This window comes from Nerophis lumbriciformis, linkage group LG19, assembly GCF_033978685.3.
Source record: "Nerophis lumbriciformis linkage group LG19, RoL_Nlum_v2.1, whole genome shotgun sequence".
NCBI classification, from domain to species: domain Eukaryota; kingdom Metazoa; phylum Chordata; class Actinopteri; order Syngnathiformes; family Syngnathidae; genus Nerophis; species Nerophis lumbriciformis.
Window position 1 is genome coordinate 28,510,001 of NC_084566.2, and position 21,623 is coordinate 28,531,623.

Consider the following 21,623-nt stretch of genomic DNA (forward strand, 5'->3'; position numbering starts at 1 on the left):
GCTCCGGAGTATAAGTCACACGGCCGAAAATGCATAATAAAGAAGGAAAAAAACATATATAAGTCGCATTTTTGGGGGAAATTTATTTGATAAAACCCAACACCAAGAATAGACATTTGAAAGGCAATTTAAAATAAATAAAGAATAGTGAACAACAGGCTGAATAAGTGTACGTTATATGAAGCATAAATAACCAACTGAGAACGTGCCTGGTATGTTAACGTAACATATTATGGTAAGAGTCATTCAAATAACTATAACATATAGAACATGCTATACGTTTACCAAACAATCTGATCGCTAAATCCCATGAAATCTTATACGTCTAGTCTCTTACGTGAATGAGCTAAATAATATTATTTGATATTTTACGGTAATGTGTTAATAATTCCACACATAGGTCGCTCCTGAGTATAAGTCGCACCCCCGGCCAAACTATGAAAAAAAACTGCGACTTATAGTCCGAAAAGTACGCTACACTCAGCTGGAAATTATATTTACAGGGCTCAAATGTAACCACGGCAACCGCTGCAGACCGCCCTTGTCACTTTACATAATGCCCTAAAAAATTGACCAGCATTTAGCACTGCAGCGTTGTCATATTTAATTGCCAAACTTTCAAATAGTTGAGAGGTGTTCTCTAATATGTGTAAGACTCGACCTCTTATACATCAACGCTCTTGCTGTATACTAGGACAAAAAGTGCAGTTACATCTTATGGCCATCTTTCACATTTTTACATTTATTTCTATTTATGTTATTTTATTTCTGCCATATTACTCTGTTAATAATACCTATGTTGCTTTCATATGCACATTTATTTTCAACTTGAGGTACATGTAACAGTTATCTACAATGTTTATTCTACAAAGTATATCATTTTGAATGTGTTATTGTCATGATCCGTGGTCGGATCATATTTTGTGTTATCGGTTTGTTTTGGACTCCTTTTAGTTCCTGGTTATGCACTTCCTGAGTTTAGTCACCATGGTTACTTATGATTTTCACCTGCCTTTTCGCGCACCTGTTGCTCATCAGAGACTCTATTTAGTTCTGCCTTTTCCGGTCACTCGGTGTGGATTCATTATTTGTATCACGCCTGTCACCAAGTAAGTTTTGTAGTTCCATGTCATAGCATCTGTTTAAGTGATTAGCCTCTCGTGTTTTAGGCACGCCTGCCTTTCTTTTTGTTGTGTAGCCTGCACTGTTGGTAGTTTGAATTATTTATGTTTAATAAACCAAAGCCTACCTTCACGCTGTCGTCCGGAGCCGTCAATTGTTGCATTGAGAGAACGAACCGCAGCAAGCTGCAACCCCCACGTGACAGTTATTTGTTTTTTAAAAGGTGCCATATGTAATAATATGGCCAGAAATGGTACTGCAATCACGGTCATAATTCTGTAGTCCCCTCCCCGTCTCCCTGACTGAGGTTGCCAGATACACAGCCGAATCCAGCTCGATGGACTGGACTACTCCAAGGAACTACAAACTTCCACTGCCTCTTACTAGGGGTTGAGGTCCTGGACCGTAATAGCTGAATAGACAAGCGTTTTGTTAATAACAAATCTCTAACCAACACATTTTACACAGAAATTAGGCTATTTTCAAGAAGAAGTACATCATGCCTGCGTACAATATCACAACAAATGACAATCATATGGTTATTGTCCGTACTACCAGAAAACAAAGACTACAACAAACTACAACCAACGCTAGCAATGGTTATACTGGTGAAAATAAGTAGAGCATGCTTAGCAGCCTAATGTACGCCCAAAACTAAAGAGGAGACAATTTACCAAGGTATGCTGATAGGCTACACCAGTGATTTTCAACCTTTTTTGAGCCAAGGCACATTTTTTGTGTTGACAAAATCCGAAGGCACACCACCAGCAGAAATCATTAAACAACGAAACTCAGTTGACAGTAAAAAGTCGTTGTCGCAATTGTTGGATATGACTTTAAACCATAACCAACCATGCATCAATATAGCTCTTGTCTCAAAGTAGGTGTACTGTCACCACCTGTCACATCACGCCATGACTTATTTGGAGTTTTTTGCTGTTTTCCTGTGTGTAGTGTTTTAGTTATTGTCTTGCACTCCAATTTTGGTGGCTTTTTCACTTTTTTTGGTATTTTCCTGGAGCAGTTTCAGGTCTTCCTTTGAGCGATATTTCCCACATCTACTTTGTTTTTATCCTTCTTCGTGGGGACTTTGTCGATTGTCATGTCATGTTCGGATGTTACATTGTGGACACCATCTTTGCTCCACAGTAAGTCTTTGCTGTCGTCCAGCATTCTGTTTTTGTTTACTTTGTAGCCAGTTCAGTTTTACTTTCGTTCTGCATAGCCTTCCCTAAGCTTCAATGCCTTTTCTTAGGGGAACTCACCTTTTATTTATTTTTGGTTAAAGCATTAGACACCCTTTTACCTCCACGCTGCCTCCCGCTGTTTTCGAAATCTACAAAGCAATTAGCTACCTGCTGCCACCTACTGATATGGAAGAGTATTACACGGTTACTCTGTCGAGCTCTCGACAACACATCATTTACAGACTATAATTAATGGTTTGCAAAAAATATTTTTTACCCCAAATCGGTGAAATTAGATAATCTCCCACGGCACACTAGACTGTATCTCACGGCCGCGGCACAGTGGTTGAAAAACACTGGGCTACACGAAAGAGGAATTATTTTATCATGTGATTTGTCTCCATACGTTTCACATTGCCATGATGACATCCATGCTAATGTTGGAATCCATTTCCTCTGCGTATCAGCATATTGAGAACGAAATAGGCACTGACACTACCCCTATTCACATAGGTTTTAGGCATGATATATATATATATATATATATATATATATATATATATATATATATATATATATATATATATATATATATATATATATATGTCTTAATAAGGTTATCCAAAAAATAGTGCTCGATACCGTAGTAGAGCGCAATATATGTATGTGTGGGAAAAAAATCACAAGACTACTTCATCTCAGAGATGAAGTAGTCTTGTGATTTTTTTCCCACACATACATATATATATATATATATATATATATATATATATATATATATATATATATATATATATATATATATATATATATATATATATATATATCACTGCTCAATATATATATACAAATTATATGTAAACAATGTTAAAAAAACATTGTAAAACTTAACTAGGAATGTGCAGAGAAAGGTGAGTAAAAATAAAGGCAATTTAAACAAGGTTTTCCTGGTATGTAGTTTAGGTGTAAGTGGTTGCTGCTTCGCTTAAATGAAACTTTGCTGCACTCAACTGCTTCTTTTCAGCCTCTCAGGCTGGGAAGAAGAAAGAGAAAGTAGGACGGCGAGATATGCAAATTGTTCCGCCACCAAAAGAGAGAGAGAGGAGTTTCCCACCGCTAAGATACAGAAGAGGAGGAGGGATTTGTCTTATACACGTACACACTCACACACTCACACACACACACACACACACACACACACACACACACACACACACACACACGCACACACACACACAGTTTGAATAGCTGGCGACACATACACACACAGGCCCACGTGCACCCCCCGCCACACACACACACACACACACACACATTTAAACCCCAAAAGCCATCGTGGAATTCCTTACACATGACCACGTGTTCTCACGTGGGAATGAGTGGAGAAACATTTTTTTTTTCTTTCTTTCAGGGCTCGAAAAAAAAAAAGTGTCGGTGCACCGCAGGACGTCTTTCACAGCTCAGGACAGATTAAAGCTTTAGCGGTTACATGAATATTCAGGTGGATAAATGGATGAATAGGGGATGAAGATGCCAACAAATCAGGTGAATGATTACAGCAGAGAACCAGAAGAAGAACACAAAGATTAAAAACCTCTCCTGCAAAGTCATAGAATGCTTTAAAAGCCCACAAAACGACACATCGCTCTAAAGATTTGTACTTTTATGTTGTCTTTAAATCAGACGACCCAATTAAAGTGTATTAGGATAATTCAAACAAAAAGTGTGTCTTGAAAAAAATTATGTCATAGCATGTTTGTGCGAGATGTAATCTGATTACTTCAGCGTCCACACTGTGCTGGGAGCACATGTGTCCCATGTGCTCTGCAGGCGAACAAAGCGTGAGAGGCAGCCGGTGTGACCTCTAACCTCTGCGGGGGTGGGGGTTGGAGGGCCGCCCGTCCAAATGCGGCATTGTCCAGTCGCGTAGGCCACGCCGCCTCGACACAGAGCGACACAGCGCGCTCGGTTTCGAGCTGAATTGGCTCCTCTCACTTCCTCTTTCCGCCAAAATAAGACTTTGCGAGGCAGATGCGTTACGTGGAGTCATGTGACGTGGCGCAGGAAATGAGGTCAGCAACAACAACAACAACATTCTCCTGACACCAACAAGGCGAAATAAGACAGTTTGCTGACACGTAGCCAGCAATTCCCTTTGTTTACACCTATGAGGCATTAACTTTAAAGGTGTGAATGTCACCTGGCAGCAACACAACAACAACAACAACATCAGCAGCAGGAAGTGCTGCTTGTCCCTCACGGGCGCCGTCTTAATGCATGTAAATCCAGACAAACGGTGTGTTGTTATGCAAAGCCTGTAGGAAAGTAGCTGTTTCCCACTTTGCCACAAACACACACTCTCTATCTCGCTCATGCATGCAATGCAAATACACACACACACACACACACACACACACAGACACGCACGCTGCACTGCTCAATTAGTCACAGAGGTAGCATCAGTGGCCTGGGCGCCCCTCCCCCTGAACCATAAAAGGCAAAAGGAGAGGAGGAGTTAATGCTAACTTGCTAAAGACGTCCTGTTGTGCTTTGTCATTCCATTTGTGAGCACGCACACACACACACACACACACTGCCCCAGGCCGTGCAGCACAAAGAGAAAGTAACACAAATGACCAGGCAGCTCCTGTTGACCACGACAACAAATCAGAGCCAGTTCACCTTTGACCCCATCCTTGCAGCATCCACTTCCACGTGGTCAACCATGTGAAAACCTAAGTACGATAAAATAATAACTAGTCTATGCACATGTATGAGGCGCTGATGTCATGGAGGAGAGAGCTGATTGGCCAAAACCGAAATAAAGCAGTCATAAGACTCCACAGCCCTGAGTGAAGCACCTCAAGGTAAAGAGCATTCCAAACTAAAAGACAAAATATGATGCAGTAGAGGCGGCACGGCAGTGACTACACACACATTGGGTGCGTGATCTAATGAGACCAACAGACTGTGACGAGACACGAGAGTCAAAGTGGGTCAAAACGAGTCGTAACGTACGACATCCCGCCATGAGCGGGTTTGTGTCTACGGCCAAAATCAACGCCCCAAAATTCCAACCTGCAGACACAAATCATTGCCGTGTTTATCCTAACGACATATGCCAACTGCAGGATGAAGTCCTGCAAATGATACATTCGAAGCCAACAGAGGGCGCGCTCGACACGTCAACTGTCTTATTTATGTAGCGTCAATTCACAACAGACCATGAATTGATTAACGTGGACCCCGACTTAAACAAGTTGAAAAACTTATTCGGGTGTTACCATTGAGTGGTCAATAGTACGGAATATGTACTGTACTGTGCAATCTACTAATAAAAGTCTCAATCAATCAGTCAATCAGAAGTTAAAATAAAAATAAAAGCCGCCACATCCTAAATATTAGTATTTTTTTATATGAAAACAAATACAATTAAAATTAATATAATATATAAATGAATATACATATGTAGGACTGGACAATGAATACAAATTTTACTTCAATTTCAGCATGTCACAATCATGAAAATATAGTAATCGAAGAAAAAAAAAATACGATTAATGGACCGCGCAACTTGCATGCAAATTCCGGTGCTTGTGACGTTGAAACAGATGAGTTTCAAAAGAGGACCTTACACAAGCATAATGTACCTAAAGCACTTATTGATACATTTACACAATTATTATGCTTTAACCTAAAATACTGGTCAAAATTGTCCAAAGATGTATTGCACCAGTAAATGTGAGGATTTTTGCATTTACTGTATTTTTCGGAGTATAAGACGCTCCGGAGTATAAGTCTCACCGGCCGAAAATGCATAATAAAGAAGGGAAAAAACATATATAAGTCGCACTGGAGTATAAGTCACATTTTTGGGGAAAATGTATTTGATAAAAGCCAACACCAAGAATACACATTTGAAAGGCAATTTAAAATAAAGAATAGTGAACAACAGGCTGAATAAGTGTACGTTATATGAGGCATAAATAACCAACTGAGAACGTGCCTGGTATGTTAACGTAACATATTATGGTAAGAGTCATTCAAATAACTATAACATATAGAACATGCTATACGTTTACCAAACAATCTGTCACTCCTAATCGCTAAATCCCATGAAATCTTATACGTCTAGTCTCTTACGTGAATGAGCTAAATAATATTATTTGATATTTTACGGTAATGTGTTAATAATTTCACACATAAGTCGCTCCTGAGTATAAGTTGCACCCCCGGCCAAACTACGAAAAAAACTGCGATTTATAGTCCGAAAAATATGGTAATTAAGAAACATTTTATACCATTTTATTTGACACAAAATGCATGCTCTATAGTGGTAAAATAAGTGTAAAAGATAAAAAAGAGATTTAAAAACAATTAAGATGGAAAAACTGAATTGTATTGTTTTTTTATATTGCTTTTGTTATTCAAAGGTATTGTTATTTCTATTATTATATTACTAATTTATATCTGTTTTTAACTATATTTAAAGTTGAGTTTTGGCGGTACAATAAATACAAACATTTTCAAATGAAAGAATAATCGTGATTACAATATCAATCAAAATGATCATGATTATTATTTTTACCATAATCGTCTCGCCCTAATATATAGTGTAATATATTTGGGGCGGGGGTTTCTTATCTTTTTAAATGGTAAATGGGTTATACTTGTATAGTGCTTTTCTACCTTCAAGGTACTCAAAGCGCTTTGACACTATTTCCACATTCACCCATTCACACACACATTCACACACTTTATGGCTGTTAGGTAGAGGAGACACAGGGTGGATTTACATTAGCTCTATTTTTTAACTCACCTATGTAAACAACTAACGCAATATATGTAGCATGTATGCAACTGCGCCACAGTGTACACGTCATTTCCAGTCCTTCAACAATCACCATTTCTTAGGAATCAAAGTATATATACAGTACAGGTCAAAAGTTTGGACACACCTTCTCCTCATTCAATGTGTTTTCTTTATTTTGATGATTATTTACATTGTAAATTGTCACTGAATGCATCAAAACTATGAATGAACACATGTGGGGTTATGTACTTAACAAAAAAAGGTGAAATAACTGAAAACATGTTTTATATTCTAGTTTCTTCAAAATAGCCACCCTTTGCTCTGATTACTGCTTTGCACCTTGGCATTCTCTCGATGAGCTTCAAGCACACCTGTGAAGTGAAAACCATTTCAGGTGACTACCTCTTGAAGCTCATCGAGAAAATGCCAAGAGATTGCGAAAAAGTTTTGGCCTGTACTGCTATGTGTATATCCCGGAACACATATCCATATCCTAAAACCAACATGGATATTGATACTTTTCAAGATAAAGGCAACTACAAAAAATGTCAATATTGGCTTTATTTTAACAGAAAATACTACAATACATTAAACATATGTTTACTATTGCATTTAAAGAACAATTTTAGATGGTTAAAAAGTAAAAGGCTTTAAACACATTGGGCTTTTCTTGTTGCACTCAAAGCAAAATTGACAATTTCCCATATTAAATATAGTCTGCCATTATCAAGGATTGGTTTGGACTACAATAAAAAGCTTTATTGACAATATATTAATTTAGTCATGATTTTTGGTTGCCACTCCTGGTCTATGCAATAAGAAAAATAGAATTATTAGTAAATATTAAAAACTAAAAACAAATCTATGGCTAAAAGTCCACAAGACATGTAGCAGGTAAAACACACATTGTTAAAGATAAAACACAAATGGTAGGAATGTGTTAAGAAATTCAGTCATTTCACTTGCATTAGTTGACGCTAATTGGGCAGTTTTAATTAGCATGTACATACGTCTACGTATCTACATGTCCACAGCAGGGGAGCTGGTTAACTATGTTATGAGAGTCGCATATTTGTGTTTGCGAGAATGGCAACGTGTTGGCTGAGTGACTTCAGTGAGTGAGTGGGCGAGTAAAAAGAGAGAGGGTGTGCACTGTGCACTGTGCACTGCGCAGTAGAGTGATGACCGGGTCCGGTTGTTTCCTGCAAAACTAATAATAAAGTGACTGACACAAAATCGGCGGCCTCGTCATTCTGACCTGAAAGCGAAGCTTAGCCGGGTAAAGTGAAGGGTGTTACCCCCGACGAAAAAAATTGGCCATGGCAGGAACGTCTCCCCTGTGCTCCTCGACTACGGTCTGCATGGGAGTCGAACAGCAGGAAAGGTGTTACAACATTATTACCTGTCACTCATTATAACTCCCTGTGCAGATCTGAATGCTTACATTTTAAATCTTAACCTAAGTTTGAAGCAAAAGTGGTAATACTAATCACTAAGTTTGAAGAGGCATGTTTTAAAGCAGCACTTGCAGCGTTGCGCCTTCCATGTTTAAAGCTTCACTTTTATCGTTAGTTTTGAAGCCCAAATACTTCCATATTGCGCTTCACGCACCCTCTTTATTAGTATAACCAGAAGAATTGTAGTTTTTTGCTCTTCTTCCTCTCCACAATGTTATTGCTTGTATGCACTTTGTGTGTGTGTTTTGACATCGCCGCACAGCAGCATGTGGATGAAACTGTACCGATATTTTTCAGAAGCAGTATAGTACAGTTTCCAATTCATTAGTACTGCGGTACTTTATTAGTACCCCAATACATATATATATACATATATATATATATATATATATATATATATATATATATATATATATATATATATATATATATATACATAAAGATATATATATATCTATATGTATATGTATATATATATATATATATATATATATATATATATATATATATGTATTGGGGTACTAATAAAGTACCGCGGTACATATATATATATATGTATTGGGGTACTAATAAAGTACCGCGGTACTAATGAATTGGAAACTGTACTACCGGTATACTGCTTCTGAAAAATACCGGTACAGTTTCATCCACATGCTGCTATATGTATATTAGGGCTGCAACTAACGATTGATTTGATCATCGATTAATCTGTCGATTATTACTTTGATTAATCGATTAATAATCGGATAAAAGAGACAAACTACATTTCTATCCTTTCCAGTATTTTATTGGAAAAAAACAGCATACTAGCACCATACTTATTTTGATTATTGTTTCTCAGCCGTTTGTACATGTTGCAGTTTATAAATAAATGTTTATAAAAAAATAAAATAAAATTAAAGACAATGCCTCTGCGCATGCGCATAGCATAGATCCAACGAATCGATGACTAAATTAATCGCCAACTATGTTTATAATCGATTAGTTGTTGCAGCCTTAACATATATATATATATATATATATATATATATATATATATACACGCACATACACATAACACACACACATATATGTGTGTGTGTGTGTGTGTGTGTGTGTGTGTGTGTGTGTGTGTGTGTGTGTGTGTGTGTGTGTGTGTTTATATATTACATATAGCCTATTATTTGTGCACAATTGACAAGTGATGCACCAAAAATTTGGCGTCCAAAAAAAGACTACGCACTGGATTGTTTGGAGCTGAGGTGTAGCATGTCTGCAATGTGGATGTAGCGAGATATACCCGCAAACAGCAATCTACAAAATGCGCAATGTGCAAATATTACGAGGAGAGTGGCGGCTTTTAAGAAGAGTAAACGCAGTGAGAGCAGCAGCGAGAAGTGTGACGTCAAACTTTAAGGAGTCCTTTTGTCGCCTGGCCGTGTTATAAAGAGCATGCACTCCCCTCTACCGTTGCACAAAGCGAAACCCAACACTGGTAAGTAAATAAGCTTCATTTTCTGTTGTTAAATAAAGAGTTAAGACATGGGATAATGGCACACCTTTCTTATGACACACACCAAAAAGTTGCTTGTCAAAGTTTTCTCATCAGCTGAAGATCCAATCTGGATCTTACCCCCAAACTACCGTTGTTGGCGCTAAAGTAGCAGTGAAATTAAATTTAAACTATGGCTGTCAAATTATTCAAATTTTGTATCATATTTATCATTAATTAGAATTTGGATTAATCACAAGTTATTACTTGCTTGCCATGATTTAAATTAACTTATTTGGACGCCAATGGAATGTTATTGTCAGAATGTCATCGAGGAAAATGTATCAAGCGTTCTACTTGAATGCAGGTCATTTATTTGCTCAAAAACTTGCATTTTTATCTAAAATCCCAGTCAGGGTGAATTTTGCCAGCGAGCACAAGAGTTGAAGTCCCCTTACTCATCTTTGCACTGAAGTATGCATTGACTTGATCACTCAACATATAACAACTCACACCTTTCAAGTAACCATTGGGTTAAGGAAAAGGAGCATGTGCAGTCAAAATAAATTGCATGATTAATCAGCTTATGTACATGATCAATGTAATATTTGTTTGTCACATGAGTTAATTTGTTATAATTTGACAGCCCTAATTTAAACATATAAAAAGTCTTCAATCGGCCGGATTTACTAAAAGTTTGCGTGTACTACAACGTGCTAACTTCATGAATATCTGTATGTTGATCATCTGAACGCCCACATTTCTGGGAGGTGAAAATGCAAATGTAATTATTTTGCACACACAGCTAACAAGAATAGAACTCAACTGCGTTTTTGTTTAGCACGTCTGAAATGTAAACGGAAACTGACACAGTTATACACACGGCTGTGAGAAAGGAGGCGATTGCACTGCAACTCCATCCTACTTATTCTTGTCAACACATATAGACTGCCAAAAATGAAAATGTCAGACATATTGTCTAAACACCAATATCACTTTATAATTATATTGCTGCTGTATGATGTAAAACCCCAAAACCGCAAAAACCTCATTTAAAAAAGGTGATCTGCATTACAATTTAATTGCACACACATTCTTAGTAGATCACACGCTACACTACACGCCCATTAATAGTACACGCTATTTTATAGTTTGCACATGCTGTTTTTAGCGCGTGCTATTTGGATCTGGGTCGATCAGGATCTTTCTTTGTTTAAGACAGTGTTATTTCTCATTGTATTATGGCGGTCGCCACGCTGAAGACAAGAGTTTTGAAACTCATCAGCGTTTTCAAAAGAGTTTTTAAGGGCAAAAGTATGCATTTGTGTGTGGACAACAGGCCAAAACACATAGAAAAGTACCCGTGTTTGAGTTGGTATGGCCTTAAATAAAATTACCTACAATTTAATTTACAAAATTGCGCCCTATTTCTTGTAATATCGGTATATTTTCGTGACATTACGATGAAACTCTCCAACTTAAGGGGGAACTGGCCTCATTTTAGAATTGTGCCTAGCATTCACAATCCTTAAGTAGGACAAGCACACATGTTTTTATGCATTCTAACTAGTACCGTATTTTTCGGACTATAAGTCGCAGTTTTTTTCATAGTTTGGCCGGGGGTGCGACTTATACTCAGGAGCGACTTATGTGTGAAATTATTAACACATTATCGTAAAATATCAAATAATATTATTTAGCTCATTCGCGTAAGAGACTAGACGTATAAGATTTCATGGGATTTAGCGATTAGGAGTGACAGATTGTTTGGTAAACGAATAGCATGTTCTATATGTTATAGTTATTTGAATGACGTTACGTTAACATACCAGGCACGTTCTCAGTTGGTTATTTATGCCTCATATAACGTACACTTATTCAGCCTGTTGTTCACTATTCTTTATTTATTTTAAATTGCCTTTCAAATGTCTATTCTTGGTGTTGGGTTTTCCATCCATCCATCCATTTTCTACCGCTTATTCCCTTTGGGGTCGCGGGGGGCGCTGGAGCCTATCTCAGCTACAATCGGGCGGAAGGCGGTGTACACGCTGGACAAGTCGCCACCTCATCGCAGGGCCAACACAGATAGACATACAACATTCACACTCACATCCACTCACTAGGGCCAATTTAGTGTTGCCAATCAACTTATCCCCAGGTGCATGTCTTTGGAGGTGGGAGGAAGCCGGAGTACCCGGAGGGAACCCACGCAGTCACGGGGAGAACATGCAAACTCCACACAGAAAGATCCCGAGCCCGGGATTGAACCCAAGACTACTCAGGACCTTCGTATTGTGAGGCAGATGCACTAACCCCTCTGCCACCGTGAAGCGGTGTTGGGTTTTATCAAATAAATTTCCCCAAAAAATGCGACTTATACTACAGTGCGACTTATATATGTTTTTTTCCTTCTTTATTGTGCATTTTCGGCCGGTGCAACTTATACTCCGGAGCGACTTATTCTCCGAACAATATGGTAAATAAATGCGATCAAAAGTCCACTTAATGGGGCCTATGGCAGTCGCTCTATTCCATTCTATAAAGCACTCTAAAAAACATCCAAAGACCACCATCAAGGTTTGATACACACACTGTAAGTATATACGTAATGTAGTAATGGGCACATTAATAATGACATGTAATATTTAGGTATTATGATCATTTTAAGCATATGGCGGCGTATTAATTTCAAAAACATTATGATGTTCGCTTTTTCCTTCCACAACATCAACAAACATAACACAACATCACTTACTGTACAATGTTTGCTCTCCCTCGGATGCCGACTGATATTTCTGTTTAGATGATGAACGACTCATAATTCTTGCGTAGAACATGTCTTATTTACCATTTCTGGGTCTAAATTGGATGACAAAATTGACCAACTTGTCAAGTTAAGTCCTCATTTTTCTACTAGCAGTATTTATGTTTTAGAATAAACTTTCACAAGCTATGAGGCGAGAAAGCAGCTCACCAGCCGATGATGCCAACACAGACACACAAGCCAGTTACTGTAGCTCTCTGTGATCATGGCGCTTTATAAATAGTTTGTCTGTGTTAGCGCTTATAATAACAATATCACTGAGAGTGGTTAAGATTCAGGTCAGGAATTGATCAGTCGCCTTGTGTGGAGTGTCCGCCCTGAGATTGGTAGGTCGTGAGTTCAAACCCCGGCCGAGTCATACCAAAGACTATAAAAATTGGACCCATTACCTCCCTGCTTGGCACTCAGCATCAAGGGTTGGAATAGGGGGTTAAATCACCAAAAATGATTAGGGCTGCAACAACTAATCGATTATAAAAATAGTTGGCGATTAATTTAGTCATTCGTTGGATCTATGCTATGCGCATGGGCAGAGGCTACTTTTTTATTTAATTTAAAAAAATAAAAATAAAAAATTGTTTTTATAAACCTTTATTTATAAACTGCAACATTTACAAACAACTGAGAAACAATAATCAACATAAGTATGGTGCCAGTATGCTGTTTTTGTTTTTTCAATAAAATACTGGAAAGGATAGAAATTTTGTCTCTTTTAACCGATTATTAATTGATTAATCGAAGTAATAATCGACAGATTATTCAATTATCAAATTAGTTGTTAGTTGCAGCCCTAAAATTTATTCTCTGCTGCTCACTGCTCCCCTCACCTCCCAGGGGGTAAGGGTAATGGATCAAATGCAGAGGATAATTGCACCACACCTAGTGTGTGTGTGACTATCAGTGGTACTTTAACTTTAACTTTAAAGGCTTTTATTGGCTCCATTGTAAGCAGACTTTTGTTTATGTTTATTTACAAGTTAGAACGCATTAAGAAAAAATACATCCGTCTTCTTGTCTCTCATGATAGCAAACAATCGGCACAATTCCAAACAAAGTGCAGTTCACCTTCAATGCTTGTGGCATTTTGACTCTTTTCTCATAAATGGATGGCTTTATTATGGTATTATAAGTACTTTTTTAGTGTTGACTTTATATACATGACATTGCATTATTAGCCCAAGCTATCTATCTATCATGTCATTTAAACCATTTCCAGGCTTAGTGTCCGCCCTGGTATTGGTAGGTCGTGAGTTCAAACCCCGACCGAGTCATACCATCCATCCATCCATTTTCTACCGCTTGTCCCTTTTGAGGTCGCGGGGGGTGCTGGAGCTATCTCAGCTGCATTCGGGCGGAAGGCGGGGTACACCCTGGACAAGTCGCCACCTCATCGCAGGGCCAACACAGATAGACAGACAACATTCACACTCACATTCACACACTAGGGCCAATTTAGTGTTGCCAATCAACTTATCCCCAGGTGCATGACCCACGCAGTCACGGGGAGGACATGCAAACTCCAAACAGAAAGATCCCGAGCCCGGGATTGAACTCAGAACTACTCAGGACCTTTGTATTGTGAGGCACAGAGGCACATGCACTAACCCCTGTTCCACCGTGCTGCCCGAGAGTCATACCAAAGACTATAAAAATGGGACCCATTACCTGCCTGCTTGGCACTCAGTATCAAGGGTTGGAAATGGGGGTTAAATCACCTAAATGATTAATGAGTGCAGCCACCGCTGCTACTCACTGCTCCCCTCACCTCCCAGGGGGTGGAACAAGGGGATGGGTAAAATCAGTGGTATCTATCAGTGGTACTTTAACTTTAAAGGGTTTTATGGGCAGAATAGAGGAGCTCTCATTGGCTCCATTGTAAGCAGACTTTAGTTTGTTTATTTACAAGTTAGAATGCATTAAGAAAAAAATACATCCGTCTTCTTGTCTCTCATGCAATCGGCAAAATTCCAAACAAAGTGCAGTTCACCTTTAATGCTTGCGGCATTTCACTCATGGTATTACGACGTGACATTTTGACTCTTTTCTCATAAATGGATGGATTTATCATGGTATTATACGCACTTTTTTAGTGTTGACTTTATATACATTACATTGCATTATTAGCCCAAGCTATCCATCCATCATGTCATTTAACCCATTTCCAGGCTTAGTGTCCGCCTTGAGATTGGTAGGTAGTGAGTTCAAACATGATAACAGTAGAGTCATAGCAAAGACTATAAAAATGGGACCCATTACCTCCCTGCTTGGCACTCAGCATCAAGGGTTGGAATTGGGGGTTAAGTCATCAAAAAATTATTCCCGGGCGCGGCGACCGCTGCTACTCACTGCTCCCCTCACCTCCCAGGGGATGGAACAAGGGGATGGGTAAAATCAGTGGTATCTATCAGTGGTACTTTAACTTTAACTTTAAAGGGCTTTATGGGCGGAATAGAGGAGCTCTCATTGGCTCCATTGTAAGCAGACTTTTGTTATGTTTATTTACAAGTTAGAATGCATTAAGAAAAAAATACATCCGTCTTCTTGTCGCTCATGCAATCGGCATAATTCCAAACAAAGTGCAGTTCACCTTTAATGCTTGCGGCATTTCGCTCACGGTATTACGACGTGACATTTTGACTCTTTTCTCATAAATGGATGGCTTTATCATGGTATTATACGTACTTTTTTGGCATTATTAGCCCAAGCTATCTATCTATCATGTCATTTAACCAAGTGGTCCCCAACCACCGGTCCGGGGACCGGTACCGGTCCGTGACGCATTTGCTACCGGGCCGCAGGGAAACATTAAATAATTTATAAACGACTGCATTTTCTCTGACTTAACTTTCGCCTGTCCCTCTAGTCACACCAATAAATAAGCTTGTTTATACTGTAGATGCACACTGATAGGAAGTTGCCATTTGTTATATTTATCATAACTTTGTGACATGATACAATGCAGATTAATTAACATATAAAATATAAACGAGACAGATTGTAGCCAAAGGCTGATTTCCATCTGCATCTCATTGCAAAGAAACAAGCCCAGGTCTTCCACTAATTCAGAATTATAGTGAGTTGTATTTTTCATGCACTTATTTTTGCTGTATTTACAAACCCCGTTTCCATATGAGTTGGGAAATTGTGTTAGATGTAAATATAAACGGAATACAATGATTTACAAATCCTTTTCAACCCATATTCAATTGAATGCACTACAAAGACAAGATATTTGATGGTAAAACTGATAAACTTTTTTTTTTTTTTTGCAAATAATAATTAACTTAGAATTTCATGGCTGCAACACGTGCCAAAGTAGTTGGGAAAAGGCATGTTCACCACTGTGTTACATGGCCTTTCCTTTTAACAACACTCAGTAAACGTTTGGGAACTGAGGACACACATTTTTTAAGCTTCTCAGGTGGAATTCTTTCCCATTCTTGCTTGATGTACAGCTTAAGTTGTTCAACAGTCCGGGGGTCTTCGTTGTGGTATTTTAGGCTTCATAATGCGCCACACATTTTCAACGGGAGACAGGTCTGGACTACAGGCAGGCCAGTCTAGTACCCGCACTCTTTTACCATGAAGCCACGTTGATGTAACACGTGGCTTGGCATTGTTGCCATCCAAAACCTGTATGTACCTTTCAGCATTAATGGCACCTTCACAGATGTGTAAGTTACCCATGTCTTGGGCACTAATACACCCCCATACCATCACATATGCTGTCTTTTTCAACTTTGCGCCTATAATAATCCGGATGGTTCTTTTCTTCTTTGGTCCGGAGGACACGACGTCCACAGTTTCCAAAAACAATTTGAAATGTGGACTCGTCAGACCACAGAACACTTTTCCACTTTGTATCAGTCCATCTTAGATGAGCTCAGGTATTTTATTGCCACCTTTCCCAACTTCTTTGTCACGTGTTGCTGGCATCAAATTCTAAAGTTAACTACTGTAACGTATTATTTTTGGGTCTCCCTATGTCTAGCATTAAAAGATTACAATTGGTACAAAATGCGGCTGCTCGACTTTTGACAAGAACAAGAAAGTTTGATCATATTACGCCTATACTGGCTCACCTGCACTGGCTTCCTGTGCACTTAAGATGTGACTTTAAGGTTTTACTACTTACGTATAAAATACTACACGGTCTAGCTCCGTCCTATCTTGTCGATTGTATTGTACCATATGTCCCGGCAAGAAATCTGCGTTCAAAGAACTCCGGCTTATTAGTGATTCCCAGAGCCCCAAAAAAGTCTGCGGGCTATGGAGCGTTTCCTATTCGGGCTCCAGTATTATGGAATGCCCTCCCGGTAACAATTAGAGATGCTACCTCAGTAGAAGCATTTAAGTCCCATCTTAAAACTCATTTGTATACTCTAACCTTTAAATAGACCCCCCTTTTAGACCAGTTGATCTGCCGTTTCTTTTCTTTTCTCCTCTGCTCCCCTCTTCCTTGTGGAGGGGGGGGGGCACAGGTCCGGTGGCCATGGATGAAGTGCTGGCTGTCCAGAGTCGGGACCCGGGGTGGACCGCTCGCCTGTGCATCGGCTGGGAACATCTCTGCGCTGCTGACCCGTCTCCGCTCGGGATGGTGTCCTGCTGGGCCCACTATGGACTGGACTCTTACTATTATGTTGGATCCACTATGGACTGGATTCTCACAATATTATGTCAGACCCACTCGACATCCATTGCATTCGGTCTCCCCTAGAGGGGGGGGGGGGGGGGGGGGGGGGGTTACCCACATATGCGGTCCTCTCCAAGGTTTCTCATAGTCATTCACATTGACGTCCCACTGGGATGAGTTTTTCCTTGCCCTTATGTGGGATCTGAACCAAGGATGTCGTCGTTGCTTGTGCAGCCCTTTGAGACACTTGTGATTTAGGGCTATATAAATAAACATTGATTGATTGATTGATTGATTAATGATTATTTGCACAAAAAAAATGTTTATCAGTTTGAACATCAAATATGTTGTCTTTGTAGCATATTCAACTGAATATGGGTTATTTGCAAATCATTGTATTCCGTTTATATTTACATCTAACACAGTTTCCCAACTCATATGGAAACAGGGTTTGTACATGGCACAAGTGGAAAGCCGGTCCCTGAAAATAATGCCTACATTAAACCGGTCCATGTTGCAAAAAAAGGCCGGGGACCACTGATTTAACCCATTTCCAGGCTTTGGTACTAATGGTGGACCAGTTATATCATCACATGGTTCAGCCTCGTGCTGCTGATTTGCTTCATCTGTCTGCTGCTGCTGATGATGATGATGATGAAGAAGAAGTGGGGGGAGGGGAGAAACAAGCCAACACCTGCGGCCATGACGGCACCTTGAGCCCACCCCCTCCCCTACCCCTCCTCGCACGTTCCATTTCCTCACAGCGTCCAAGGACCGTAAACGCACCACCCACGTCACGTGCCTTCCTGTCTCTCCCTCCGCACAAAAAAAAAAAAACAAAAAAAAAAAAACGCACCTTTTAAACTGAAAGGTGTTGCATCACCTTGCGTGCGGTACCTGTCTCCGAGCAGGACTGAGCTGCGACCCCGCCTTCCTTCACTGCAGTGACGGTACCGACCGCCATTGCCCAAACTGTGCCACGAATTAGCGCCTACAGCATTATCATCATCAGCAGCAGCAACACAATGAACGCCAACACAAAGCAAAGGGCCGAAAAGGGAGTGGAATTCAAATAAAACACGCACAAGTGGGTCAGGATGATATAAATCCCGCGAGAATGAAAGCTAAAAACACGAGAGGGGATGGAAGGGGAAAAACCCCGCATATCTACCTGCGCAGGTTGACATTTGGAGCATGTGTTCCGAGCTCCTCACGACATGCGAGTAGATCCGGTTCCGCCGAAATATATATATATATATATATTTCTAGGCCATCAATCAGCCCCGTTAACCGCGTTCAGGTAAACATGAGGAAGGATGAGGAGGATGAGGAGGAGGGTGCTGCTGGTGGAGATGATGGCTCCTGTACGGACGCACCGTCGTGACGTCAGCACGGCAAGAGAGAGAAAAAAAAAGGTGTTCGTTCACCCACCCACCCCCAGCAGGAATAAAAATAAACAGGTATAAAAACAACACAGAAAATGTTTTGTTTAGAAAAAAAAACACGCTATATTTATTAAACACCACACTTTTAAGTGATGGAAACATTTATGGAATTAAAGCCGAATTGCAGGTGCCTAAAACAACAACGACGTGGGTGCCATGTGGTCTGCTTCCTGTGCCGTCAACACGAACGTCCACGCAGGTTTTTTTGAGCAGCAAACGGGTGCCATATCAAGCCAATCCGGTCGTGAGCGATGACGAAATGCCAGATAAAAGTACTTTTGGCGCAATCACTTCCAAGCTTTTACCTTCTACGAGGCGACTTTTTTTTTTTTTTTTTTTTTTTGCTGCATTTTGGGACTTAAGGCGAAGGAGGGGGGGGGATGAAGAGGAGGAAGGGAAGTGGTCATCCAATAATAAACATCCCATCGCTCTCTTTTTCGATGCCATCACTCACCACCGGGGCAGAACCTCGTTTAGAAAGCTACGCACTTTAGCACCCCCCCAAGGTCCCCCGCTATCAAAGCAAAGAACCCCCCCTCAAAGTTGTTTTGATGCTAACGGTAGACGCCAACCGCTCCGGTCGGCGGGGCGAGGTTCGTCCCAGCTTTCATCCACTCCCCGTCAACAAAGTGCGCGCAGAGCGGCCACGTTGTGGAGGGCGATAAAGCTCGCCAAAAAAAGGGTGTGGGGGGGGAAAGTGGGCCAAAAAGTGCATAAAAGCAAAGTGAAAGAGCGGACGAGTGTTGTCGTGAAAAGCGTTATAAGTCAAGGAAAGTACGGAGAGGCGCTCCTGGAGTTATTCCCAGCAGCGGATAACGGTTCGCTGAGGCCCGCAGAGCACCGCTAGGCGGTGAGAGAGAGGACGCCGTCCAGGTATAACGGTACACCACAACACCCGCCCCAAAGTCCGCTAAATGTGCCCGAACTCGCCCGCAACAACTCCCACGGCGTTCCCGCCGAGCGAGAGTGGTCAGCCCGGCCCAGCTCGGCGGCCGGCCGGACCGTGTTGGGACTTACCGCTGCTTCTCTTCGGGTTGGCCTGCTTTCTGCGCTTACACCTGGGGCCATCCGCCATGATCGCCTCGCTCCAGTCTGAAACACAGCGAGTCACCTCCCACCCCCGCCTCCTCCTCCTCCTCACCCACCCCTGTCTGCTTTACGACGTCACCTTCCCCCCCGCCCCCTCCTCCTCCTCCCCCCTCTTCTCACGCGGAACACCTGGTTTGCGACGCTGCCGTCTCCTTTACGGCATCACCTTCTCGTACACCTCTGCACACGGCCCCTCCTACTGGACGCTAGCGGAAGCGGCTTTGTGGGACGTCTAAACACTTCCTCTACTCGACTATAACTGCCAGAGGGCCACACAAACACGATAACAGTAAACCAACATGGATAATGAAAACGACAACTTATATAGGTGGCACATGGAGAAACGTGACAAGAAGAAAAAAAAGAACATAATGTTTTCAGCAATTTGTACTGCTTTACGGCAGTCCCATCACATTCACTAGAATAAAACGACACAATTCCAAGAAGTATTGGGTGCTTTTCTTAAATACGTAAAGTAAACTGTTATTCAATTTAACCCCGACTAAAATACACAGATAACTAATAATTGTATTTTTTAAAACTTTTTTACTCATATATATTTGCCAGTGGTTCTTAACCTTGTTGGAGGTACCGAACCCCACCAGTTTCATATGCGCATTCACCGAACCCTGCTTTAGTGGGGAAAAAAAGTTGTTGTTTTTTCAAATTCAAGAAAAAGTTATATGTTTTTGGTAACACTTTAGAATGGGGAACATATTCTAAGTAACAAAGACTTAATTTAGAGTTATTTGGTTAGGGTTAGTGTTAGAGGGTTAGGGTCAGGGTTAGAGGGTTAGGGTTATAACATTGGCGTTGTTAGGCCTATTTTAGGGGGGCTCAAGCCCCCCTAAAATATTTTTAAGTCCCCCTAAATAATTTGGTGTTATATTTTATATTTTATTGACATATTATAAAGTGGCCCAAATATGTGTTTAAATAATCATATAACCTGTCATTATTCACTTCATAGCGTAAGGTAGAGAGCCCCTTTAGTGTGTCGGTATCCAATCCATTCCACTTGTTCATATAGAAAATGCCCACATAACTCAAACTCCAGTCCGCATTTTCTCTGAGACCTTGCTTGCGGTCCTTGGACTTGTTCATATAAAAAATGCCCACATCATTCATAGAATCTATATCAAGTAATATACATAAAATAATGGAAAAAAAACATCATTAAATATATTTGTTTTATTGTATTGTTACATTAATATCTGGTGTATTATAGGATGGCTTGTTATTTCATAGGATTTTCAGAGGGAGGAAAAACCAAGACATTTAATATAAAATGTCAAATTAATAAATACATAAAAAGAAAAAGAAAAAAAATGGTTAAAGCCATCGTCCCGGGGAGCATTTCATTTCGTCCCGTGCAATAATAATAACAATGGATAATTTCTAAGTCTTTGTTAGCCGTTTGTGAAGTTTTGTGCTCGTGCGCTACGTTCGCTCGCATCTTGTGCATCTCTTGGGGGCTAAGCCCCCCCTGTCCTTAAAAGCTAGTGACGCCCCTGGGTTATAATAAGGCCATGCCGAATAAGGCATTGATAAGTACTTAATAATGATTAGTTAAGAGCCAATA

The 21,623-nt window shown here is 40.2% G+C and overlaps 1 protein-coding gene across 2 annotated transcripts in view; it reads right to left on the reverse strand.

Annotated features, from left to right (window-relative positions):
• The window catches only part of LOC133618569 (zinc finger E-box-binding homeobox 1-like), a 92,977-nt gene extending 72,918 nt beyond the window's left edge, over positions 1 to 20,059 (reverse strand). The window contains exon 1 of one of the 2 annotated variants that reach the window (XM_061979052.1): positions 19,970 to 20,059. In XM_061979052.1, the coding sequence (XP_061835036.1) occupies positions 19,970 to 20,027 (58 nt within the window). In that variant the 5' untranslated portion in view covers positions 20,028 to 20,059. Of the gene's footprint in view, positions 1 to 18,678 lie in introns of both variants that reach the window. The other variant, XM_061979053.2, reaches the window with a different exon arrangement.
• Positions 20,060 to 21,623: the final 1,564 nt, after the last annotated feature.